This window comes from Myodes glareolus, chromosome 1 (assembly GCF_982192425.1).
Source record: "Myodes glareolus chromosome 1, mMyoGla1.1, whole genome shotgun sequence".
NCBI lineage: Eukaryota > Metazoa > Chordata > Mammalia > Rodentia > Cricetidae > Myodes > Myodes glareolus.
Genome location: NC_142026.1, coordinates 90,250,494 through 90,278,264, shown reverse-complemented (window position 1 = coordinate 90,278,264; position 27,771 = coordinate 90,250,494). Strand labels below are relative to the sequence as shown.

At 43.4% G+C, this 27,771-nt stretch overlaps 1 protein-coding gene across 1 annotated transcript in view; it reads right to left on the bottom strand.

The window, feature by feature from the left end:
- Positions 1-16,751: 16,751 nt before the first annotated feature.
- The window catches only part of Slc16a10 (solute carrier family 16 member 10), a 91,340-nt gene continuing 80,320 nt past the window's right edge, over positions 16,752-27,771 (bottom strand). Inside the window, exons 5-6 of the mRNA XM_048425547.3 lie at positions 23,962-24,190; positions 16,752-21,299 (exon numbers count right to left, since the gene is read on the bottom strand). Coding sequence (XP_048281504.3) covers positions 21,067-21,299; positions 23,962-24,190 — 462 coding nt within the window. The 3' untranslated portion in view covers positions 16,752-21,066. The remainder of the gene's footprint in view (positions 21,300-23,961; positions 24,191-27,771) is intronic.

Below are 27,771 nucleotides of genomic sequence, written 5' to 3'. Positions count from 1 at the left end.
CACCAGCAAGAACTCTGCATTCCAAGACTCAGCGTGTAGAGCTGAAACGACCCCGAACGTAACCGAGCATCAGAGGATGGCTAGGAAATAAGGCTCCTAACCAATGTTTGCTTTGTCAATCCCTTAATTTTGGTGGAGACAATAAAAGCCTTAAGTGATATGTTCCCAGAAACTTCATGCTTTAAACCCTTGTGGATGGATTCACCCACAGAGATTACTTCCTGGTACAAGCTTTTCCCATACAGAAAGGCTGGAGCTCTATATGGTTGTGATAATTAGCAAATTTAATTGTCATAAACTGGGTGTGATGATCCAGGCCTAGAATCTTAGCATTGGGAGGTAGAGGTAGGAGGATCAGAAGTTGAATGTCATTGTTGACTACACAGTGAACTTGAAGCCAGGCCTGGGCTGTGTGAAGCCCTGTCTCTAAAGGAAAAGATGCTCTCCTTATGGGGCATCCACAGAGAACTCTCAGCAACAGCCGGGCTTGTTCCACTGCACAGCGGCATTAGGGCACGGTCTTGAACCAGCTGGATGGCTCAGCCTGGGTGTTCCCATTGGTCGACACTGGATTCTTCCTACTGGAGAGCACAGAGTGAGACCTTGTGAATAAACCCTTCAAGGGCGTATCCTAGGGACTGGAGAGGTTTAGTGGTTAAGTGCTTGCTGCCCTTGCAGAGGACCTAGGTTCAGTTCCAGCACCCACACAAGAACTCCGGTTCCTGGAAAGCTGACTGCCTCTTCTGGACTCTGTGGGCATCTGTACACACATGATGCACACCTAAGGCATGCACACACAACATGAGTAATAAATCATCTCTTTTAAAACGGTTGCACCCCTTCTGATAGAAACTCACAGAATTCCAGGATTTTCTCTCTGAATGTCAGCCTTCTATCTGTATCTCTTAGCTGGGAGGGACAGATCCTGTCTACTCCAATTGTGCCTGTGCTGGACACCTTAAGGAAAAGGAGGTCAGGGACATTTATCCCCAGAAAGCAGACACCATTATAATGATGGGTCACTCTGTTAAGATAATGGAGTTTCTCCGTCATTCCAAAAGCCTTGTCATTTTTTTTTCTTTCTCTCAAATACCTGGTATCCCAGTTTTTCCCCTTTCCTTTGAGAGAAATTGTTGGAGAATATTATTTTAAGGTGTGTGACTTTTGTTTATGCTGTCTTTAACTCTGTGAAGCTGTGATTCTTTGCCTGTCTAAAATACCTGATAGTCCTACTAAAAATCTGAATGGCCAATAGCAAGGCAGGAGCAAGCACAGGTGGGGCTGGCAGGCAGAGAGAATAAAGAGAAGGAGAAATGAGGAGAAGTAACCAGAGAAGGAGGAGGACATCAGGGGCCAGTCATCCAGCTACACAGCAAGTCATGGAAAAAGTAGTAAAGAAAGGTATACAGAAATAGAGAAAGATGAACGCCCAGAGGTAAAAGGTACTTGAGATAATTTAAGTTAAGAAAATCTGGCAAGAAACAAGCCAAGATAAGGCCGGGCAATTATAAGAAAGAAGACTCTGTGTGACTCATTTGAGAGCTGAGTGGTGTCCCCCCCATAAAGACCCACCAAAAAAAAGCCAAGAAAGAGTAAAAGACAGCCAAATATTTTTGGCATGCAACTTAGACCCAAATTTCCATGTAGGGCCTGAGAAAACTGAAAATTTTTTTTAAAAAGTATATGACTTCTTTAAGAGGCACTACTGTTCAGCTGGCAGCACTAAATAGAAACTAGACCTGGCAAGTTAAGTAAAACTCACTTGTGGCAACGCAGGTACTGGCTTTCATAGCTAGGAAGGTTTAATGAAGTTCTTGGTCACCTACCTCCAACCTGGCTGCAAGCTCGAGGCTTGGCTTTCATGACCCAGCACAAGAGTGGATGAGGGATCCAGGTGTAGCTGTTTCCTCGTGTGGACAAAAAAAGGCTAAAAGATACGCAGTGAAAGAGGTTCAGATGGAGGAAAACTTCTAACCAGGTTCCAGGGCGGTTTACAGTGTGTGTGGGCTTAAGAGAGAAAAAAAATGGGTAGAGACAGTCATAGAAATAAATCGATTAAAAATAATAAAGACTTTAAAGAGATAGCAAAAATAATGTAAAAGAAAAAAGCCACATAAAGATGGCAAACACACAGGGAGTCTGGATTCTGTACAGGATTGTGTTGATTTTGAAATTTTTGATTGCTGAAAAGCAAAGGACGGCTGCTGAGAGACCTGGAACTGAAAGAGGAACTGTTGAAATAAGCCAGCCTAAATATTTTCAAAATTCCTTCACTTTAAAAAATTCAAAAAATGTATTTGTCAAATGGAAATCAAAAATGCTTTGGGGAAGAGGTTTTGCTTTTGTCTCCACAGGTTGACATGGATCTGGTTTGTTCAGGGAGACCTCCTAAAACATGACAGGTGTTATCGCCTGGAAGACCATCAAAGGCTACAACTGGTCTCCCCAGGACTTGGCTGTTATCTCAAACTTTTTCTCTGGGACCCTAAAAATACTTCTCCCACATTCAGCAGGAAGCGGTCTAGAGATCACAACATCCACATTCCCAAGAGAAAAGGAGACTGAGCCAGCAACTAACTGAAAGGAAGTTGTAGACAGGAGTCAAGTAGAAAAGGTTTTGTTTTCCAAGACAGGGTTTCTCTGTAGCTTTGGAGCCTATCCTGGAGCTAGCTGTTGTAGAGCAGCCTGGGCTTGAACTCGCGGAGATCTGCCTGCCTCTCCTTCCCTAGTGCTGGGATTAAATGCATGCGCCACTACTGCATGGGTTTTTAAGGAGAGGTGAGGAGAACTTCTTGGGAGCCTTGGGGTGAGCTGCTTGTTACTCAGGCTCTCTGGGGAGCAGGGTTCTACCTCAACCTTTAAATCTTGAGCTCTTAGAGAGACAGAGATTTAGGTAAATTCCCTTTGTAACTTTGAAAGAGTCGGTGCCTGAGGGAACCGAATCTCCTCAGGCAGCAGCTCTTGTGACTGAACCACTGCTGTTAGCTGCAGAGTTGCCGCTGCTGACTAGGATAGCTGTATCTTAAAATGCAGCAACAATTAAAAAAAAAATACAGCAGGAGATATCTGGGACCATAATGTATGGCTACAGCAAAGGCTAAAGTGGAGCAAGAAACCAGAGCAAGGCGGGGATTAGGAGCTACGTGCTCCCAGATCAGTTCCCAGTGAGCTGTCATCACACCCCTCTCCTCGACACGAGCTTTTCAGCTAACGACCTAGCCACTAGCAAAATTAGGAAACGGGGCTGGAAAGAGGGCTCGGCAGTGAGGAGCAGTGGCTGCTCTTGCAGTGGACCTGGGCTCGGTTCCCAGCACCCACGTGGTGACTCACAGGGTCTCTCACTCGAGCTCTTCCGGTCTCCATGGGCACCTAGCATGAATGTGGTGCACATAGATACAAGTGGGCAAACACTCACTCACAAAAGAGAAATTAAATAAAAAGGAGGAACCTGATGTGGGATTTGCAGTTATCTGCGTGTGCGCCCCTACAAGCTGAGAATTACCTCTGCGTGTATAAGCATAAGCGCGTTTACGATTACACAGTAAGGTCCATTTCCACTAGAAGTCTGTACCCCTACAGGGTGCCAAAGAGGATCACATGGTGTTTCCCATCAGACCTTGTTTAAGGCTATAAACTTCCTGATGGGTGAGCAAATCTGACTCCCGCTCAGACTCTCTACCACCAAGGGTGCATCCTAAGTCTGTGGATAGTTCTCTGCCGCTTTCAGCCTCCCGCCTGGTTGGATCTTGTAGTTTGGCCTGTTATTTCCTGCCTTGTCCACAGGATTCCTTGGAATTTCCCAAACCTGATAATCAGAGGCCAGAGCAGTCAATATGCAAAGTTAGCGCCGGCCCTGAAATAGTAGGAGAGAAATTAGTTTCAGGTGAAGAAGCTTCTAACAGGGTTCCTGGGTGTTTCGTCTGTACAGTCGAACGCTTAAAATTAGGGGAAGGTGAATCTTACTACCAATCAGATGCTCAGAGGAGTCAGAAGCCACTCTGAAAGATGAGTGAGGACATTAATATTTCACATAAATTAGTGGACAAATTTAGAGTTATAGCCTTCCTCTTTCCCTGTTTGGGACGTGAGTATGTTGATGGACAAATTGTTCTGCCTAACTCCTTTCCTTTGCTTTTACAGCGGCACAAAGTGTGGCTTTATTAAAAGATGCCTGAAGGACTGGGGTGCAGCTCAGGCGAAGATGCAGGTCCAGTTCTCAACCCAGCGCCCCCATGATGATATCGCGGTTCCTCCAGACAGGCGCCTGCACTCATTAAGGAGACTTTCCAGGGGAAGGAAGGGGCACGGGATGTATCCATGGGAACAGATAGCACGGTCTGTAACCATTCAGTATGGTGAACGCCCAGTCTGCCCTCTGAAGGCTTTCAGGCGTCATATTCATTAGTTGTCTAAGCTCATATGGCTTCTGTCACCAGACCAACGGATAAAATGAGGAGCTCAGGGTCACCACCATTAGAGAGCAGCAAGGAGCTAATCTGCTTCCTGAGAGGGATTCCCTGACTGCTGAGCCAGTGGTCCACTCTCAGCTCACTCGACAGCACCGCTGTTTCATTCTGTGGAGCTGCAGTTCTGTTACCGAGAACCTTCTTCAGCTCCCACTGCTTGAGATGGATTTGGGATATAGGAGCTGCTGGAGGTGCCTAAACAATTTCACGTTTGTGAAGAAGGATACCAGAAGTTACATCCCCGCCCTCACAAGTGCTGTTCAATTATTAGGGGAGTGTCTCCCGTCAAGACAAGTTACAGCTCTGTGTCAGAATACAGAAAAGCCAAAAGTTAAAAATAATAATTAAAAAATAGAGGTTAAAATAAACCCACGTAAAGATAAAAAAAATACACAGAGAATCTTGATACTGTATGTTATTATGCTCTCTTTAAATTGTTTGAATGCTGAGGAAGGAACAACAGCTGCTAAAAGACACTTGCTTACAAATGCTGCTAAATTAATCCAAGATAGGTATTTTAAAAATACATAGACTTTAAAATTGAAGTCAAAAGGTATATTGGGAGAAGAGATTTTGCTTTTGTTTCCACAGGAAATGAGAGGCTGTGGATTCATTCTGTGTTAAGAAAAATCAGGTTTGATCAAGGAAGACCACCTGAGAAATCTCCGGTAGAAACAGATGGCCCAGATGTCTGAGTTCTACATCCAAAACAGATTCAAGATGCTGCCTGAGATGATCAAGCCTCACAGGATACTCCAGTCAGGGCTTGATCATAACTCTAAATTTTCTTTAGGTCCCCATTAGATTATCATCACCCCCAACCAGCCAGAAGTATCCTGGAATACTATGCCCACATTCCCAAAAAATGGACTATGGATATTTTCCTTCGTTTAAAAAGAAGAAGAAGAAGAAGAAGAAGAAGAAGAAGAAGAAGAAGAAGAAGAAGAAGAAGAAGAGGAAGTAGTGTGGGAAAATTGTTTGTATTCTGCCAATCATGTTTTAAATAAACACTGATTGGCCAGGCAGAAAGTATAGGCGGGTCAACCAGATAGGAAGTAGAGGCGGGGTGATAAAAACAGGAGAATTCTGGGAAGCAGGAAATTTCCTCTCCACAGTTTAGCCCAGATCACCGAAGAAGTAAGATGTGACCTGCCCCACTGAGAAAGGTGCTGAGCCATGTGGCTAACATAGATAAGAATAATGGGTTAATATAAGCTACAAGAGCTAATAAGTAGCCTGAGCTAATGGGCCAATCAGTTTTATAACTTACAGAGATCTCTGTGTGATTTTCTCTGGGTCTAAAATGGCTGGGTGGGACAGAAACCCCAACAAGCAGCCCAGCCCTCATGTTGCAGAAATAAACTGAACATGATGACACATACCCATTATCCCAGCACCTTGGAGTTGAGTTCAGGAGGATTAGTACTTCAAGGTCCCTTATCAGAATGAGTTCAGGACTACCCTGGGATAGAGATTGTTGTCACAAAGCAAAGGGGGAGCAGGAGGGGGGGGGAGAAGGAAGGAAGGAAGGAAGGAAGGAAGGAAGGAAGGAAGGAAGAAATTTTCTTTTAGCTTTTTATTAAGCCAGGAAATAGGAAGCATAATTTGTTTAGACTTTTCTTTGTCATCAAGGAACCACAAAATGACAAAAGAAGTCAATTTGTAAGATGTTTTTCTCCCTCTGGAAGATAAAAGCAAAACTAAGGAATCAAATCTTACAAATCCAGGGAGATTTTTTCTAATATTGTTAATTTCAAGGAATCAATTGAGTGCTTGTCATTTTTTTAAATGTATGCTTTATTTCTTAATTATGTGTGTGTGTATGTGCTATGGAGAGGGGATGTACAGGGCCCACAGAGGCACAAGGCATCCAATCACAAAGCTGGAGTTACTGGTGGTTGTGAACATCCTGGCCTGGATGCTAAGAAACAAACTGGTCCCCTGCAAGCAGCAAGTTATTTATTTTACAATGCATTTTATACAGTAGTTTTGGAATCTTGCCATGAAAGATACTAGCGTAGCTAGTTCATGCTTGCTGTACATACAGTTAGGTCAATTAGGTTCTTTAGATACATAGAGATTGTATTCTGTCTAGATAGGTAATCTTCAACCTCTTCAAGGATCTGTGGAACATGGCATTTAAATAATTTGGGGTTCTGTTTACATGAGACATGACTGCTTCTGACAGCACTGATCTATTCCTGAGAGAATGTTGAGCACCAGACACTCCACTTGGAGCTTGTTTTCTTCTTGGCAGAACTGGCCTTTGGGCAAGGAACTGACAATGCCTCAACCACTGACAAGTTACATGATATCAGGAAATGAATAAGCAGGACTATCAAATCTTGTCAAGACAGGATAAAACAGTTTTGAAAAATTTCCTGCCTCTGCAAATGGTCTGTCAATTATGCTAGGCCATAGCCAAAGTTGGTTGCTTCAGCATTACAAAATGAGACTTTGGGTGATTGCTCAGGTTGCTAATTGTCTCTGTCATATATTGCTTGCTTTGGAAGCTACTTGATTGTACATCCTGCCTGCTCAAGTAATATTATCTCCCTTCTCAGGCCTTCGATGGGGTTGAAGATTAGATAGTCATAGTTACCGTCCTCTTATGATCTAGTCAAGCCATTTCCAATACAAGACCTAGACTCTTTAGGATAGAATGTTTATTAAAACATTTAGCATATGTTCCTTGCTTAATATTGTTTATGCTGATTGTAATTCTAATCTTATATTTGATATCTGTTCCTAGTTAATATTGTTTTGTATCGGGTTTGGAACTCTCCTAGTTAAACAAAAGGGGGAGGTGCTGTGGGAGCTCCTTTCACTTCTTCAGTCAATAGCCTTTAAGATACCAGCCCACTTGGACATGGTCTCTTTCGCTTTAAAAAGCAGCAGTAGCCTTCTCTCTCTCTCTCTCTCTCTCTCTCTCTCTCTCTCTCTCTCTCGCTTCGGGCTCCACTTTAGCTACTAGACTCTGTTTCTGGTCACACAGAGGGCTGTTGTCTAGGACAGTGATCTGTAAGTTTTCTCTTTAAATAAATAACCCTTTTATTAATCATAATTCCAAACTGGTGTGGGATTGTTTTGTGACTTACATCTTCTGACCCTCTCCACACTTCCCAGATCAAAAGGGCCCCCAAATCTTTCTAAGCCCCTCCCTACTCTTTCCCGTGCCTCTCTATTGTATTGTATTCTGAGTCCTCCAAAATCTCAAGGGTTAACTCTCGTCAGCTAGTCGTTGACTCTGTCCTGATTCAAGGTTAACTTTATTAAGAGTCGTGGAGTATCACAGTACGATCAAATATCCTGAACAACATTTCAAGAGCTATTGATTCTAAATGCACCACTCTGCTCCACAGGCAAGAGTGCGCCTTACATAGGCTCATTTGGTCCAGGACTAAGGACCAGCATGAGACCAGGTTCATAGTAAGTTGCTCATACAAGAGGAAAAGCGCTTCATGTCTCCAAAGGACTCACGACCACCTAGTGCGTGCTGAGTAAGCGTACACAGGGATTTCTTTCTCCCTCCTCATCAGTACAATCTAAGAAATGGGTGTGGCTAGGGAAGTCTAGGAGAGAGTGAATGACTCCTCAGACTACTGACCCTCCCAAGTCCCCTCCATCACAATCATGAAGCAAACGATGGAGAGGGCAGTGATTTGCAGCAAATATTGATTGATGGGTAGCTCAAGGGTTTTCAAAAAGCACTCAAGCCTTTCATTTTACTTCATGAAAATCACTTATGCATTGGAGGAGTTGATTTGAAGAGGGTTGTGGGCAGAGTAAGAGGTCTTCTCAGCTCCCCCACTTAACCAGCAGTATGGTCCAGAAAAAAAAAAATGTCTTTTTTTTTTTCTCTTGCTCTTATTTCCCCATCTGTATAATCAACTGTTTGGTGTAATTTAGTCAAGCCACCAGAAAGTGAAGATTTCCCCCCATCCCACGCCCAAAGTAGTTTTTCTGTATAATAATTAAGGGCAGTGGCTACAGACCCTGTCTCCCCAGTACTCAGAGGAGCCTACAAAGATGACCTTACGGGTGGGGGCATCTTGGGTAAAATCAATCATGCTCTTGACAGTGACCCTCTATGATTAGAATTGTGTTAGTTGATGAAACCAAAGCCCCAGCGGATTAACTAAAATGCTCAAGGTCATACAACGTGCAGGCAGCAAAGGCGAGAGTCCAGCTGGGACGGTCAGGTCCCTTGCCCGAGGTTCGCACACCACTCTGGGAGGGGTGCAGTCCCAGCTCTCACCAGCCCCAGGAAGGACCGCGGTGGAGAACCATCTCCTGGTCCGCTTGCTCTCCGCCCGGGGCTCCACCTGGTGGAGCCGCTGGGCACCAGCCTCGGGCCCAGCGCTCCCGGTCTTCAGGTCCAGTTCCAGCTTGGCGGCTGCGGAGAGCTCCTGCTGTGGGCGGACCCTCCGGGGCTCTGCGCTGGGCTCCTCCAGGCTCCACCTTCCCCCAGGGACCGTCCCTACTCAAGACCTCCTGCGGAGGCTGGACTTCAGCCCTGGCCCCAGCTGGCCACCCAGAACCTCCACTCCCCATCTTGCAAAATAGCCTGGGTTCCCGTGACAGATTCAGGCTCTGGCCAACCAATGGGGAGAGTCGGCCAGGAAGTCATAGTGGTTGCCTAGGAAACCGAACTCCGCCCGAATTTGAGCTGCAGCTGCAGCCTGGCAACAGCCCCTAAACAGTGCGTGCTGCTAAGCTTTAGGGAACCGGGATGTGCAGGAGGGGAGGTCGTCCTTACATGACCGCATCCCTGCCTTCTGTCCACTCCTGAGCCCTCCCGGTCTGCTATTCAGCTTTCAGGCTACAGTCACTTGCTCTGCAACAGGCTCCTCGAAAAATAGGGAATCTCGCCACACTCCGCTGTCACCATAGCTAGGTGCCAGGAAAGAATAAAGTCAGAGAAAACCCACAGCTCGCCAAAGGTCAGTCAGCAGTCACTGGCCCCGTCAACAGTCAAATAGCTCAAGGTACACGTATTGGTTCAAAATTGGGGTTTCGAACATACATCAGCTCGAATTCCCGCAAATGACTGGAGGCTAACGCTGATTGCCATGACTGCTGAGTAAAGTCATGTCAGCTGCGAGGCTGTGCCATTACCGGGCATCATTTGCTTTACTCAAGCCAACAATGTGGTATGTTTATCAACTATCTATGTTCTATCCACCCGAAAACCTCCTTGCTCTCCACATCACTGATGACTTAAACTGCGAACATTCTTTCATAAGATCGTTGGTCAAGAACCAGACAGGAAGGGTTTTTGCTGTTGTTGCGTTTGAAAACAAAAACAAAACCCTATTCCTGTTGATTACCCAGTTGCTGACTTCTGTCAAGGGTTGCTTATTATTAGCTGAATTCTAACTACAGAACAAGGCATTATTTATGGTTAGTTACACTAAAAAGGGGAAATTTTTGTAATCTGTGATGCCATTTAATCCAATAGATATTTACATACCTGATTATGCTGGCCATACAGACCACTGGAGAAATCAGGAAAAGAAAAATTACAACTGTTAATGATCCTAAGCAGGATAAAACAATTTTTTATGGAAAAGCAGAATAATTCTAATGTATTCATTCATAAAACCTAACTTGAGAATTATAACTCATAGTGCCAATTAGTATTAAAGTTCTCAGTCTCTTATAGATAAACATAAAAAGTTAAAATTCTGGGTTTTAAAAATTCTTTTTCAGAGTCAGCTGTCTTTTTGAGTCCATCCAAAGACAGGCGCTCACTCTCATACTCCAAAGCCCTCCTCCCTCCGCCCCCCGCATGCCCCCGCAGTCACTCAGGAGCTGGGAGTCTCTACCAGCTTCTGTCTGTGCATGTCACAGCTGCCCGTGGACCTCCCAGATCATTCCTGGGCACCAGCCACTGCTCCAGTCAGTGGCTTTGGTCTGAGGTTCAGTATCCATGCCACTGTCACACAACTTCATCTCCACAGGCTTAACACCCACACTCGAAACATCATCTCCGGCAAAAGGCTTGACTTCAAAATCTTAAAATCCAGCCTTCCCTTTTCTTGCTAAAGTTTCCCATTCCCTGTTTCCCTCTCTGTCATTTCCATTGGACCTGCCCTTTGATGTTGGGGTCTTCCCTTGATGACTTTGTTTCTCCCCATCTCCTTTCCCAGACTGTCAGCTCTCCCTGTCTCACTCTGTTCCCTCCCTCACCAAAGTTAATGCAGATCTTGGGCAACTCCATGCACTGTCCTAGTGGTAAGCTTACTACTTGACACAGTAGTGGTTTTACCTCAAAATTAAATAACTCTAGTTTCCTTAACCTTCTGTTTAAAAATGACTGAATTTGTTCTCTGACAATTCCACACATGTATAGTACAGAGTAGTGCGTTGTGTTTACTCTCCCCAGCACCCTCTTATCTTCCTCCTGTCTTCATCACCCTCCCCCCAGATCCCTTGGCCCACATTCAGACCGTTGGGGTGTTTGTGCTGTGTGGGTTGGTGGAAGAAGGAGGTCATCTCAAAATGAAATTTTGAGGTCTGTGTGACAGCAGGAAGGTGTAGCATGTTACAAGAAGAGTGGGGCCCTTTGTCCCAGCCACCCTGGCTAGCTTACACCCAAAATAATCACACAGAAACTGTATTCATTAAATTACTGCTTGGCTCGTTATCTCTAGCCTCTTATTGGCTAAGTCTCACATCTTGATTTAACTCATTTCTATTAATCTGTATCACCACGTGGCAGTGGCCTACCAGGGAAGAGTCAGCACGTCTGTCTCTGGCGGCTTCAAGGTGTCTCTCCCTGACTCTGCTTCCTTCCTCCCAGAATTCAGTTCTGTCTTCTCTGACTACCTAAGTTCTGCCCTATCAGGCCAAGCAGTTTCTTTATTGATTAACCAATAATAGCAACACGTAAACAGAAGGACCTCCTACATCAGCAGTGCACACGCCCGTCTGCGCTCTATGTGCTACCCTACAGTTCACGAACCGGGCAAAGGGCTGGAGATTGAAACACACAAAGACACACAGACTGAGACACGGGTCATTCTTGAAACAAGAAAGCCCCCTTTATTGTGTCCAGGGGCAGCTTATATGGGGATTCTTAACTGGTAGCCATGCCCCAACCAAACTCACCAGAAACCAATCCCCTGCCATCAGGGACTCCTGAGGGTCTTGTGTTCAGAGCAGCTGTAAGCATTACAAGTTGTTTACCAGAAATTCAGGATCTGGGGGTTCATAGCTCCCAATATCTCACCCCCCCTTTTTTCTCCTAGTTTTCTTTTCCTTGACAAACTTTTAGGGAATTTGGGCATCGCCAGTGTGTCTGGCTGTCTGGCTGCTTCCTGCTGAGTGAGGGTGCTGCATTCTTGGGGGTACTCCTTTTAATCTGACTGTCTTTTAAACTTACTCTTTTCCTCCATCTCTGGGGCTATACTCTGTCATGTTTTCATTCTTTTTGTACTGTTTTTACTCTTTTTATTTTTTTTGTACTCTTTTACTCTCTACTCTTTTTTACTCTTTTCCTTCTTGAAGCCTTTCAATTCACCCTCCTGCCTCCTGTTTCAGAGGGCGTCCCTCAGAGCATCTCTGGGGGTGAAAATACACATACCATTCTTCAACCCGCCCTCACCATTCCCGAGGGCGACCTCTCAGCATTCCCTAGTTCCTTATCTCGGTGGGACCTCCCCTTGCTGCACCTGCATGGCCTGGGACCTAAACGGAGCGAAGGACGCCAGGATTGAACACGCACACACCTCTCAAGCTGCTGGTAGAAGAAACTCTTTATTGAACAGTACCATGGAAGTTTTATACCTAACACAGCCAGATGGACCAACAGGTGTTTATAGCTAACCCAGCCAGGTGGGTCAACAGGTGAAGACCTCATCGCCTGATCCTCGGTCAAGGCCGGGGCAATGCATGCTCAGGAAGCAGGGTTGGCCAACAACTTTGGCACAGCTCTCAGAAGCTCAAATCAAAAGGGCAAGAAAAGGTCACTAGCGGGGGAGAGCAGCTGGAGGCCAGGACTCCAAACGGTCCCAACAGGAAGGTCCAGCCTCTGATGAACTGAACCCCAACAGTCATACAAAGGCATATTTATTGATAGTTTCACGAAGCTGGTTTTTGGGTAAGTAGTTCCTCAAACTTAGGTCCTACTTATCTATGTGTCTTGCTATATATCCTCATGACTTCAGTCCTTTATTGTGTTTCATTTACAATACATAATAATCTAAGAGCCTCAAGTGTGCCAAAGGCCTCTGTGACCAAAGTCATTCAAAGGCCGCAATGCACCTTCAGAAAGCAATTCTACAAATCATGGGAAACATTACTGTTTTCCCCAAAGATTTTTTTTTTTTTACCATTTTCCACTATGACTCTTCAAAGTCAAAGTACTTCTATAAGCAACCATTCACTGTAACGTTTACCTAAGAAACAGAAGAACTGTTCATTCTAACGTCCCATGGAGAGTCATCGAAGTCTGGCACATTAAGTTGGGGCAAGACCAAGTCCCTCCCCACTACATTAGAACTGGACACTTGCATGTCTTAATTATCTTTAACAGTTTATAGTAAGGTAGTAATCCTTTCAAGATTAGGATTTTACAGCTTTATCTCTGAGCCTTAAAAGAAATAAGTTTCTGAGTTGAAGTTCTTTTAGTACTAAAATAAAACTTTATATCTTGACCATAGTCCATAGGGAGACAGGCAACTTTACTTTTCTGGTCCTTTCATAGTGCATTACAGAATATCAGTTTCTTGTCTGACTCAGTTTATCAAAATAGTTAGAGCTTAACAAAGTTAGTAAAGATGGGGAGGTTAGACATTCATACACCAGTCTGTTAGCCTGAATAGACCTATGTAAGTAGGTCTACTATTATACTGCATCTCAAGGTAGGAATACCCCAGTTTCTAGGATACTCATAGCTGTGGCCCTAATTTTAGCCTTTTATTTCGTACTTATCAAGATTACATATTAAAGATGGGTGGTGGTACATCCTTTAATCAGAAAGCAGAGACAGGTGGATCTCTGTGAGTTCGAGGCCAGACTGATCTAGAGAGCGAGTTCCAGGACAGGCTCCAAAGCTACAGAGAAACCCTGTCTCAACACCAACCCCCCAAAAGATTACATATTAATAAAGACATCGTAATAAAATAACTTATAAATCTAAAATGTTGCATAGCCTTGTAAGTTTAAATATTTTTAAAAACTGTTTCTTAAGATATCTAGGTTTTTTTATTTAAATTTTTGTGGAACTCCGAAATTTCCCTTTAAAGAAGTTTAAAATCTCTCAACTGTGTGCTCCTACAATATCTAAAGAAACTTTTTTATTTCAAGAGGGAAAATACAGGGCACAACCAAAATCTGCACAAGGCCAAACCAAATTCCAACATGCAAATAATTCAGCATTCAACATCTGGGATGTATTCACAGTCTTTTTGAGATTTCCCAAGGAGCTTGGGTCACATCCGGCCCACCCTCAGCAGCATACGCAGCCTGCCATCTTGGTCCCAGCTGCCTCCATTGCATGGTGACTGGTGTTTCTGCTGATTGTCCCTGGGCACCGGCATCTCCACAACTGCTAAGGTTCCCCATTGCAACTGGGCTCGCTGTAGGAACTCTAGCCCCGCCATACAGTGCCAAGTCTTAGCTTCCCTCCATGACCCCCCACGTGTGTTTAAACCAATACCCAACAGGGTGACTCTTACAGAGTTTGGCTGCCAGCAAGGTATGCTCTTGCATTTGAACACTTGGAGGTACACCTTCAATGCCTGAGAGTAAAACACAAAGTGAAATACTTCTAACCTGCAAGCCCCTTGCCCAAGGACAGGGATTTTCTGAGAAGCTGGAGGCTGTTCGTTATGGCAGACAGCAAGCCATATATGTTTGCTCCCTTAAACAAGTTCATTTGCCCCGACTGCACCAGATGGGCTTATCACAGGTAGACAGGAAGTATGTGGGCAGGAAAGACGTCAGGATATATGCTTGCCCCTGACTGGACCAGTTGGGAAAAACGTAGCCTTTTCAAGCCTCTGCAAAACGTGACTGATTGTCATTTTCTGGGAACCCAGGAATGAGCCAGAGTCCGTCATCCTGATTTTTTGTATTTAATTAAAACTTGCTTCAAATTTGGCTCAAAAATTGTGGTAATGGTCTTATTCTTGACAAGTGGGATTGACACCAGTCCAGGGTCTCTGCTGAGCCAGCATCTTTCTTCTCCACCCTGTAAACCGTCTTATCTGGCAGTAAACTGAGCTTTGAATGCTGCTGCTTTCACGCCCCATTCACTGAGGAATTTTTACAAAGAAAGTAAACAAAACAATGGCAGGACAATTATTTTTGTACAAAGGGGGCATCATGGCCCACACCAGGCAAGCAAGCAGTACACACAGCCAAGAAGGCCTCTGTCTAAAAGACTCCCTTAAGGAGTCTGACCCTTTCTCATTGGCTGAGGCTCACCCTCACAGTCTGCTCCTGATTGGTTAATTTGGAAAACGCTCTGAAGAAAAATGGGAAGAGATTGGCTGCTATGACTGAGTTCTAGAATGCAGACCCTTGATAAACAGGAGTCTTGCCAAGTTCAGGAGAGTAAAAGATTTGGTCTCCTTTATATAAAAATCCTATAAGGTGGAGGATATTTATGAAATATTGGTCCTTGACAGGCTGACCGCTTTTGATAGAAAAAAACCTGTCTTTCCTCTGTGTCCCCCACCCCCCAGTCCATAATATTTGTGATGATCTCAGCTGTGATGGACCAAACGCCCTTTAATGGCTTTCACAAGCCAGTCCATTAGTGTCTGGTTTCCCTCACGTCACCTCTAATGACGCAGCCTTTGTCTCAAGGAGGAATGGGCTACTGCTTTCCTGTGTCCACAGCACCCACATGGATTCTTCCTGGCCCGTGTCACAGCCTCACTCACCAGGCTGTGACACACTCTCATTTCTTGCTTAAAAATATTTCCTAATTCAAGCAATTCAATGGTAGAATATTCCCTGGTTATCATAGTTTTCCGGCCTTCCAGACAGCAAAAAAAAAAAAAAAACTACTGGGCAGAGAAACACATAAATGATGACTTGTCTCCATGTGGGAGGGGAGAAATTCTGGATATGTTAGGGACGGTGCCAGCAGGACCTGCCGGTGTTTGTTAGTGGATATGAGAGAAACATGGCTGTGCAGGTGATGAGTCCATACAACTCTAAAGTCTCCATGAACTGAAACAAACAAGCTCAGTTTGGCATAAACGGATTAAGCCCTGTTACTGAGTCATTAAGGTGGGAAACACAAGACTAGGGGAGTCAAGGAAGAGGGGCTATGTCAGCATACAGTTAGAAACTGAGGCTAGGAGGGTATGGAGGAGTTCAAAACAGAGGTGTCTGACCGCGCATGAGGGCACCTGTTTGTAATCCCAGTACTTGGGAAGCTGAGGCAAGAGATTGAGAGCTGGGACCCATGAGCACCACAGGGAGAACCTGTCTCAAAATAGCCCAACCTCCAAGGGATCTGTGTGTCAAAAGCTAGGTCCTGGCGCAATCCCAATCCTCAGAAGATGGGTAGGATACAGGAAAGGAGTGTAGAAGGAGGGGCCAGCATGTTGGGGTTTCTGTCCTGTCCAGTACCCCACAACCGGCAAGTCCCCAAGAAAATCACACACAGGACTCCATAAGATTATAAACTGATTGGCCCATTAGCTCAGGTTTCTTGTTAACTCTTATAGCTTATATTAACCCATTATCTCATCTATGTTAGCCATATGGCTTGGTACCTTTTTTTCAGCTGTCAGCTCACATGTTGCTTCTTCGGTGGTCTGGGCAGGAATGGTGGAGAGAGCTTTCTGCTTCCCAGAATTCTCCTGTTCTCCTTGCATCACCCCTACTTCCTGTCTGGTTTTCCCACCTATACTTCCTGCCTACCCAATCAGCGTTTTACTAAAATACATGATTGACAGAATACAGATAATTCTCCCACACCAAAGGAGTGGCCTGAAGCCATGAGAACCGGAGAGGTTTGGAGTTCTGGAAGACTGATTCACAGGTAAAATATTGATCCACAGGGCCACATACTACTTGCTGAAATAAGTGCTGGGGCTGGATGCAGCCAGGGACAGAGCATTGCTTAGCATGGGCAAAATCCTGGGCATAGCCTCTTCACTGAGGACTTTTAGCTTTTAGACCATGTCGAGGCCTTCCCTTCCCTTCCCTGGGAAATGGCAATATCCAAACACACTAGGAAAACATACAGCATGAAACACAGACTGTTCATCTCAGTTAAGTCCCCTGCCCCAGGAATTCCATAAATACAATCACAAGGTCTTACAGGAATTTGCTAAAACTTTTATTGCATTTACTGAGAGAATCACATTTCCCCATAGTAAAATGACTGCATTCTCCAAATTACAAAGCACTCTTCATTTAAAAAGGTTTTGGTTATCTGTGTATGAAATATATAAATCACATTTTTAAAAAAATCAATTATAAAGTATATTACTTTAAAAGAAGCAGAATTTCTCAAAACTAGGAAAATATCCATATCCATGCTGGTCAATCCAAGCATGACATATTCACACAGTTAGCTATATTTATATATCTATGGGAAAGCTGGCACCCGGTGTAGGAGAGGAAGAGAGACAGGAGGAGGGGGGAGATGGTTGAGAGTGAAAAGGGAGCAGAGAGAGGAGGAGAGAGGGCAGGAGAGGCATGCTCACATGGAGCACTAGGTACGTTTGGAATATTTGGTTTTGCTAAGAGTTTGAACTTTCAAAATATATAAAATAATTAAATTTTTCAGATAGACATTAAGATAAAATAAGTAGAAACAGTAAGAAGAAACAGTAAGCGATACTTAAACAGACAATCTTTTTCTCAATACTGCAAAGGTCTGTCTGTTGGAGCTATAACTTTCAAGTTGGAATAATCTGATGGGAGAAGCTGATGAAATGCAGAACTATTGCACGTGATACAGTACCTATACAACTGTCGGTTCTTTGGCTCCCCTAGTTAATCACTACATCAGAAGCTGCTGTGGGAGGAACTCTGGAATATGATCAGTAAGACCCCAGCCCTCCTTGCACACATAACTCATGATAATTAACAGGGAACCCAGCAGACACAGCTGGGAATGCATGGACTTTCTAACTAAAAAGACAACATTGGCATTGAGGGTTTTTTTTCTCATTCTTAGGAAACAGTTGAGGCAAATCTGTGAAAGAAAACAGGACTACACTAACCCCCATGACCTTCAGTTGTCTGAATCCTGCTTACAGAAGTTCATGGACTGGGACCTCCATGCACTTCTTGGTGACATTTTTGGTGAGCCTGACATTGTCATATACATGGTTCTAGGAGCACCAGGCAGGAGCCCAACACTGCTGATCACAAGCAAGGGAACTGAGGTTTGTGGACACTGGCCCAGGTGCAGTTTTTGGAGGGGGGGAGCATTCACTACTCCACCAGAGGACTGGAGTTCAGATCCCAGCTACTCACAACACCCGAACTCTAGCTCCAAGGGATAGGATGCCCCATTCTGGCCTCTGTGGCTACCTATACAAACACATACATACATGAAATAAATCTTTAAAAGTAATTTAACAAGTTGTCTGAAGTTACTTATATGCTGAAAACATTACATACGTTAGAACAATTGCCATTCCCAGGCTCCTGGTGGCTTCCCAGCTCTAACATGGCTTCTCAAAATTATTTTGTGCTGAGAGTCCCTATTACGTACAATCTGCTTCATGACTACAAGGCATTCTGCCTCCAGAACTCGCTGAAACGGAAAGATACCTATAGTTAGATTTATTTAGAAAGAGAAATTAGGTTGGGAACTTCTGGCTAACATCTATGCTACTGTTAGACTTGGTGAAAGTATCTGTAAACCTCCAGCAAGACAGAGTCATGTCATGTTCCCTGTGCCGCTTGGGAAAGCGCCTCTCCCCTGTGTTAACCCCATGTGCCTGAACTCAACGCTCAAGGAGACAGAAGCCATAGAGGGCACAGCATTAAACCCAGCAGTGGAGTCAGAGGCAGATGATCTCTGTGAGTTCCAGGCCAGCCAGGGTTACATGGTAAAACCTTCTCTAAAACAAGAAAGAAAGGGCAATATGGTTAAGATATTTTTCCTCCTGAGCCAGGGAGTGTAATCCCAGCACGCCTTTAATCCCAGCCCTTGGGAGGCAAAGACAGGCAGATCTCTAGGAGATTGAGACCAGCCTGCTCTACAGAGGGGGTTCCCGGACAGCAAAGGCTACCCAAAGAAAACTTTGTCTGGAAAAACCAGTGTGTGTGTGTGTGTGGTGTGCACATATACATACACACATACATACATACCTCCTGAAAGAGAACCTTTTGCAAACAAATTGCCAAAGACCCTTCAATTTAAAACAGAAAAACAGCAGGTGCAGTAGTAAGCTGAAGCTGGGCACGGAAACACACACCTGTGATTCCTCCCAAGTTCCAGTTCCTCCTGGGCCACACATCAAGACTGTTTCCAAAAACTTAAAGGAGCTCTGTGAGTTTGAGCCAGTCTGGGCTACATAGTGAGCTCCAGGCCAGTTTAGGCTCCTTGGTGAGACTTTGCCTTAAAAAGAAAACAGCTGCATGTATAGCCTTGTAAGCTTATACCTTCATGATCAAAATTACTGCCGCACATGCCAGCACACCCCAGCGATTCCTACACAAGTCTGAAGCAACAAAATAGAGTTGAAGGCCAATCTGATCTACTTAGACTCCATGTCATGATAAATAAATAATAAATAAATTACAGTTATTCAAACCCCCTTAGAAGAAATTGTACACTTAGCATGTAGGCTGTTACTTCCACGGTGGCAGGTGGGAAAGCCACTGGATCTGCAGCTTCCAGGTGGCAGCCTCACTTCCTCTGCCCTCCGCCTCCCCCACCAAGTGCAAGTCCGCGCTCTCTCCTGGTAGCCCCATCCCCAGCTAGATGGAGAGAGGAAATGGCAGAAGGGAGAGAGCCAGGTAGTGAAATAGTGAAGCTATTTCTCACCTCCCAGATCACTTGGAAGGATCCTGGAAGTGCTTAGGGAAAGATAATATGTTTCACATGAACAAGCAAGCTACATTCAACTATGATTTAATATTCACCTAGGCTAATGATTTAAATACACTTTGCATTTTAATCTTTCAAGGTCTAAAATATAATTTTAAAGACATAGGAATGTATTCCTGTTTTTATAAATGAGTAATGGGTCATGGCCTGACGTTGGTTTTAATTTTAGGTCCTCAAAGCTAAATACCTTGGTTTCTACAGTCTAGACATAAATAGGGGATGGTGGGAATTAATACGGAGCACATGGCAGATAAATACCACATTGATTTTTTTAGTCAAAAAAGAGGTACATACATAATACTGTGCTAACAAATCCTATCGACTGGCCATGGCCTCTGCTCAGTCTGTGCACAACAACTCTGTGCACATCAGCTCTGTGCACATCAGCTCTGTGCACACCAGCTCTGTGCACACCAGCTCTGTGCACATCAGCTCTGTGCACATCAGCTCTGTGCACATCAGCTCTGTGCACATCAGCTCTGTGCACATCAGCTCTGTGCACATCAGCTCTGTCTAGACAAGGACAGCACTGGCCATCAGGCTTCTCACAGTTTCCCCGTCACCGCCACACGACTGTACACACAAATGCACAGTTTTGCTAAAATTATTTGGAAATTTTAGGAATTATTTCTTTTCATAAGTATATTTAACCTTTTAAATTCATTAATTCCATAAGTCAATTTAAGCAATGATTTCTATCAGATATTTTCTAATGTGTAAAACAGTCCAACATACCTCCAATCGGTGCCCATTGCACCAACTGATAATATGCTCATTAAGACACTCACAATACAGTACCAATAAATCCAGAAGTCAGAAAAATCCTGTTAAAATTACCAGGAAAGCTTTTATACATTCTATTTTACTTTATTGTCTATGCAAAATCAGAAATTTGGTGTGTTTCTGGCTACTGGAGTAAAGCACACTAGAGACCAAAGGGAACGTGGTTGAGCAGAAAACGCACCCAAGGGCTGCCTATGAGAGGACCTATGAGAGGACCCGTCATCTCAGACATTCTGGGTGCTTCAGCTTCTGCTCCCAGGAGGTCCCATGACACTGGAGCATGTCAGAATCACCCACTTTCATAGCTTAAATCATTTAACAGACTTGAGGTTTAGGTTATTATCTAGGATCCAGGCTTAAATTTTGCAAAAAGTTATAAAATGCAGAAGAAACTAAAACACTGGAACTAAAAACACCAAATGAAGCAACCAACAAAATACTTCCGGTATGAACCAAACTGCTACCCTTTCACGTAGCTCGAAGTCCACTGTATGTATCTGGGCCAGCTACACAGCATCCACGGCTTCACGGCTGCCTGCTACGAAGACAGCTTTGAGTTCTCGAGTTCAACTTCCAGATACATTTGCTGTAACAGTCTCTTCCCAGTTCCTGGGAATATCAAAGCTGTCTGGGGAGAGAAAATGGCTCCTGTGGAAATAAAGGCTCCATTTCCCATTTGTGCTATTTCAAGGATGATTTAAAAAAATAGGAAATTTGCAATTCATATAAAAGGAAAACTTCAAAAGCAAATCCAGTCAGGTGGAGGTATATCTGGCATTAAATAATAGAGTCTGATTGGTTTTTGAAGATCCTGGAGGAGCTCGACAGCAGAGAGTTGTGGTTCTCCAGCATCTTCTCCATCTTCTCCCCTCCAGGGCTTCTACTGACCTCACTTTGCTTCTTACTATGGATCCACGGGATTAAACAGAGCACAATGCCTCCAACAAAGGGAGGGATTCCAGCAAGATAAAAGGCCACATTATAGGAGCCCAGCTTGTCATGAAGTAACCCTGGAAAGGGAGACAGCAGCTGTCACAAGGAGAGAACAGGTTTGGCCCCCAGCTCAGTCACACTGATGGCAGGCCCAGCTCAGATAACAGGCTTGGAATGTAAACCTTTTCCTGATGTGAGGAAGGAAAAAAAAAACTACCTAAAATTTTACTATAGAATATAGGTCATACCAAAATATCACTTGTGAAAAGTTTTAGCAGCTATGATTTGGCAATCCCAAAGCCCCTCAGAGGCCACCAAGGATACTTGGTGTAATGGCCCTTGTTTCAGCTGAGGGTGGGTGGGAACAACCAGATCAAAGGTCTCTAAAACATCTACACCTCAGTTTGATCTTATTTGACTTTAACATGAAGCTACGTTAAACTCTAATACAATAAGATGAAAAGTTATAAATCCAAGAGTTGGGATAAAAAAAAAGAGACTCATAAATTGTGTGTGTGCGCGCTGGACAGTGGTGGCATACACCTTTAATCCCAGCACTCAGAAGGCAGAGAGAGGCAGGCAGATCTCTGAGTTTGAAGCCAGCCTGCTCTACAGAGTGAGTTCGAAGACAGTCAGGACTACACAGAGAACCCTGTCTCAGAAAGAAAAAAAAATGTATATGGGTTTTTGTCCAAATGTTTGGCTCCAAATGCCTGCCTGGCACATAAGGAAGACTGGAGTTATACAGTTGCCCACCATGTGGGTTCTGGGAAACGGTCTTTTGGAAAAGCAATCAGGGCTCTTAACTACTGACCCATGTCTCTAGTCCAAAAGAGAGACTTTTAAATACATTGGAGAAAGATAATAAGGCTTGCCCATCCTTGGGAAGAAAGTATAAAAATGTGCATCTGGCCAGGCCTGGAAACACATGATTTTAACCCCAGCACTTGGAAGGTAGAGGCATATGAACCTCTGAGTTTAAAACCAGCCTAGACTACAGAGTTCTAGTGTACATAGAAAGACCCTGTCTCAAAATCAACAGAGGCCCAAACGTGTGTGTTTGACACTTGATGAATTCTTAGGCTCTGCTTCTGGAAAAAATTATTTTACTTCTAAATTTCCTTTAAAAAAAATCTGGGACTATAAGTTCTAAGTTTTTTCAGTGTTTGAACTTTTACTGTGAAATGTTAAGTTATCTAAAATATCCAGGGACAAGTGTCTAACTTCATCTAATGCACAGCTAAGGATGTATCCAGTGGCACACCTACATACATACAAATAAATGAACAGGTATCTTGAATCTAAACATAAAATACACAACCTCTTTAAATATGCAATATTCTTGTCTTCAGAATCCAAACGTCTCACATTTCATCCAGTGAATACTAATAAACAGGTTTTTACTGCAATACTATGATGACCCCTGAACCACTGGGGAAATGGGAGTGGTGATTGTCCTGTCAGCTGCTCGTGCATATTCTTCCTACTTCAGACATTTCCTGCTACCCGCCCCACTCTTGGTCTCTGAACTACTAAACCACTGGTCCTACTAAAGCGACACTATTCCCACTGAAATGCTTGCCCTTGCCTGTCTATCTGAAACCTCCCAACAAAGCTAAGTGAACCTGAGAAAAGAGGACGAACTGGAGGCTCCTATGGGATTGTCACCATTAGAACTTAAACTCTATTGTATCTGCTCCATAGTAGCTCTTGCTTCCTTGATTCTGGGCCAGCAATGTGGTTCCAGACATAAGAATGAATTAAGCTGAATTTTCACTGAGCCACTATCCCAAACACAGGTGACAGTATATAATGGAAATTTTACCCTAATTGTGTTGAAAACTGGTACCCAAGTAAGACATCACACCATCACTTATAAGGCTTCTAAAGGTAGAATTCAACTAACATAAAGGTAACCATTTAAATGTGAACAATAGAGTGTCCCTAGCATGTATCAGTGTCCCTAGCATGTATCAATGTCACTATCTTATTACTTTTATGGCTGAATAATACTTATCCTATCCATTGTATGGATGATATATTTTTGGTTTTGTTTACTTTTTGATTATTAACTGACTGGAGTCAAGTCTCATTATATAATCCCAGTTCTCCTGGGACTCACTATGTAGACCAGGCTGGTCTTGAACTTGCAGTTCTCCTCCCACAAATTGAGATTACAGGTGTGTACCACCAAGCCCAGGCACATTATTTTCATATTCATGGACAACCATGTTCTTTCCACTACATGTAACTTTTCTTCGACCATTTCTCAGGGGGTATGCTTCTTAAGTAAAAGTACTATATGTTTAGAAATCTATCAGAATCTTCATTTTTATGTTTCCATTTGTCTAACATTAACAGAACTGAAAAAAATTGAGGCTAAATGCATAGCTCAATAAAAGAATATATTTAGTACATTCCCTGTCCAAGTTCAATGTCCAGAACTCACTTCCCAACAAGTAATATTTTGTGGGGAATGTAGCTCAGAGGTAAGTGCTTGTTTAGCATGTACAAGGCCCTAGGCTTAATACATACTCATGCACACACAAACACCTGCAGAATGCTCCCCAATAGACTTTTTCAACCTACTATCAACATATAGTCTTATTAAAAATGAGAGAGAGAAAACACACAATAACTATTAATATGTCAAATATATTTTACAAATAAATGAGGTTTAGGACCCAAAGTAGAAAATGCTATGAATTAGCATAATTACTATAGAATTGTTTTATTTACCTGCAACTGGAGGACCCACGGTCATGGGTATAGACATGAATCCAAGTAGAAATCCAATGGCTTGGGAAGCATCCTGAGGACCAACTAGTTCAAAGGCAATGGGAGCCATGATAGAAATGAAACATCCATCGAAGAGGCCCATGACAAGGCAGACAGCAATGAGGGCCCCAAAGACGCTGCACAGGGGAATCATCATGGACATCAGACCAATGAAGAAAAAGGAGAGCACCTAGGACAGAAGACTTTGTGTCAACACTGCTTTGAGGAACCTGACCCTCTCCTTCCTCTGTTCCTTGATCAGACAGAATCTGTTGGGAGCTATAGATCCCTGGCCCCTTGACTTTCTTGCCTCAGATCCTTTGCCTGCTGGAGTGATCTAAGCAAAACAACTTGTTTACCTGTCCCTGCAGCTGCTCTGAGCACAAGACCTTGACGGCAGCTGGTGTGTCTGCAGCTGAAAGAGCTGGGGTGTGGCCAGAGCCCTATATAAGCACAATAACTGAGCACAATAAACTTGACATTCTTGGATCAAGGATGACCCGTTTCCTTGTGTCTCTGTCTGTGTGTGCGTGGGATTTTAAGTCTCCAGGCCAGTTAGTTCCTGGCTCGCATAACTGGTCCTGTTGTGCAGGTGCTACATGACCGTTAGTTTTTACAATAATCAACTTTCCTGAGAGCCTCTTGTATTTTCTTACTACTTTGTCAGGGAACAAGAATGTAACCATTTTATACAGCAACCTTCCTTCCCAGCCTACACATTCTTTAGACAAAATTTATATACGTTTTATATCTTTGAACTAGATATTATAAGGTTTAGTAAGGTTTAGAGATCTTGCACCTGGGTCAATACTGGCAGCCCACATTTATTCATCAAGTACTTGATTACTTTTTAACCCATGAAGTCATTATACTTTATAAATAAATATTATACATTATGTCTGAGCACTTAAGCATTAAAGCTCAGAACATTTATTTTGAGCCACCAAACATCTTAAGGTTCGGGTAGTTAATTCAACCAAATTCCCGATTTTGCCTGCCATTTAGTAAGTATTATGCTATACAGAGATTTACACAATGAGTAAGGCATGATTCTTTCTCTTAGGTTCTGGAGAGAAGAACATTTAAATAAAAAGTACAAATGAAATATTTTAGAGGATGCCATAGACATAAATGTAGAGTGGGGACAAACAGTGGGGAGAGAACAGATAGACAGTAACCTCTCAAGAAATAATTAAAGCTGGACAACTGGCTGTGTGTGGTGGTTTTACTCAGAATTTCATAAATGGAGGCAGAAGAATCGACAGTTTAAGGTCAGTCTAATATATGTGTGTGTGTGTGTGTGTGTGTGTGTGTGTGTGTGTGTGTGTATTGAGAACCTGTCTCAAAACTAAAACAAAGAGTCAGAGAGACAGCTCAGCAAGTACAGGTTCTCGCTGCCAAAGCTGAGAACCTGAGTTCTAGGCCCAGGACCCTAGGGTGAAAGGAGAGGAACAGTTCCTGAAAGTTGCTGTCAGACCCGGAAAACCTTGAATGAACAAGCAGAAGAAAGTTTCTGCGTACAGTATAGTTTATCAAGCTGCAGACACTGCCAAGCTTAGAACTCTGTGAATACAAAGCTATTCCCATTTTACATACAGACAATGGTGCCAGAGAAGGTTAGATAAAACATTCAAGGCCCATAGACAGAGCCAGCCTAGAACTCGTGGTCCATACGGGCAGCAGCTCAGATGGACAGAACGTTCCTGACGGGTGCCCTCCAATGATAGCGGGGTAACACAGCAGAGATAAGAGTCTCCTATCTTCTGAATTCCCTAGGCCCCAGACAGCCGTGCTTATGGAGACAACTGTTCTAGTTTGCCTCTGTTGCCATGTGAACGCCATGACCAAAGCAACCTAGGGGAGGAAAGGGTTCAATGGCTTACACTCCAGGTAACACCAACATGATAAACAAATCCTTCTGGTCCAGCTTCAGTATGAGGTGCATTTAAAGCTCATCAAAGAGTTACAGAAGAGCAGGAGGCACTGGGCCTTCTCACCCCGAGGTACACCCTGCTTGCCTGAGAACACTCAGAGCTGGGAAGTTGCGGACAGTCTGCTATGTGGCTAAGCCCCAGAAGCTTCACTAGCTAAGGCTTTGTGTCCTGAATCAATAGGATGGGGAATTTGGGCAAGTGCTATGCTAGAAGAATGTGAGATTGTGGGTCTCTAAAGTACCAGCTGGCAGAAAAAGGGAACAGAGATTTCTTAAGGTCAGGGAGCTTAAGACACTGTCTTGTACCCATCAGCACACCAGCCGCTTTTGCCTTTCTCTATGTGTCCTTTGCTGCAGAATGTTGTATTATAAAATGGCTTTATTTTCACTAGACTTCTCTTTAATTTGTTGTTATAAAATGAGGACCTTGTTTCCTATATCAAGGGAAGCCAAGTGGAGTCAGTATGAACCTGGAGTCAGGAACCAAAGCTTAAGGCAACTGAATGCTGCTTACTGATTGGCTCTTCTCCGCAAGCCCACCTGCCTAGGTATATACAATGGGCTGGGCCCTCCCATGTCAATCATTAATCAAAAATTAATCAAGAAATTACAGAGACATTTTCTCAACTGAGAGTTCTTTTCCCTAAATGACTCTAGCTTACATCAAGTTGACATAAAAGTAACCAACACAACCAGGCTCTAGCCCTCAACGCTCCTGAACAAGCAAAAGACATTCTTATTCTTGAGACAAAAAGGCCTAAATATAAACAAAATGTGGAAATAAAATGTCTAAAAAGTAACAAGTAGGCCAAGAGTTAAGGAGTTATTTTTAATCAAAAAGTTAAGCAGGCTTTGTCACCATGTGATGTCTTTGCTATATTAAGAAGTACTGAGAAATGACACCCGAAGCCAGCCAACATCACAGACTTCCCATCCCCCACAACAGTGAGCTAAATAAAATCTCTAGTCTCTCCTGAAGAAGGGGGAAGATGAGGTAATGCGCTGGGAGAGACAAAACTGTAACCACAGTTACAGATATATTTTTGTTCTGTTCATAACTATGAGAGGAGATAAACATGAACAGTCTCAGAAACATTCGCAATCAAACAAACTCCAGGAAATCTAAACTACCTAATTAAATCTTGCTTTCTTGTGCTCGCCTTGGCTGAAACAGACCATGCCATATGCCCCATTCTGGTCTTGAACTCACAACCCTACTGTTCTCATTTCCTGAGTGCTGGGGGTACAGGTGAGAATTATTGTGCCTGGTTTAAATTCGGTGCCCTTCAATGATAAAATCATAGACCAGATTTCCAGCCACTTCACCATAATTATACAAGAAAGGATGCACAAACACATGTACCTTATCTCTCTCCCTATTTCGTTCAATATGAATTTCTGTCAAGAAAACCAGCTCTGAGGGTTAAACTTACCACACTGACAGCTAGTGAGTACTTGGCACTTGATAGCTTCATTCAGTATTTGGCACAAACTCAATTTTGCTTAATAACAAATGTTTTCATGGAACAATTAATGTAATATAATGAGATCCAGGCACTTTAATGTTGTTTGTTTGCTTGTTTGTTAAAGTATTTCTGTACATCTAAGGCATGTCTTAATCTTTTCCTAACCACAAGGTCGTTTTCAGTTTAAACTATAATAAATTATGTTCTTTCTTTCTCAGTTATTTAACCAAGATTTATTATTGTTGTTGCTCTTTTAAGATATAGTATAGCAATACATCCTCAAATTCAAAATCCTCCTGCCCCAACATTTTGAGTACAGGCTGACAGACATACACTGATATGCCTACCTTAGGACTTATTAACTTGGAACTA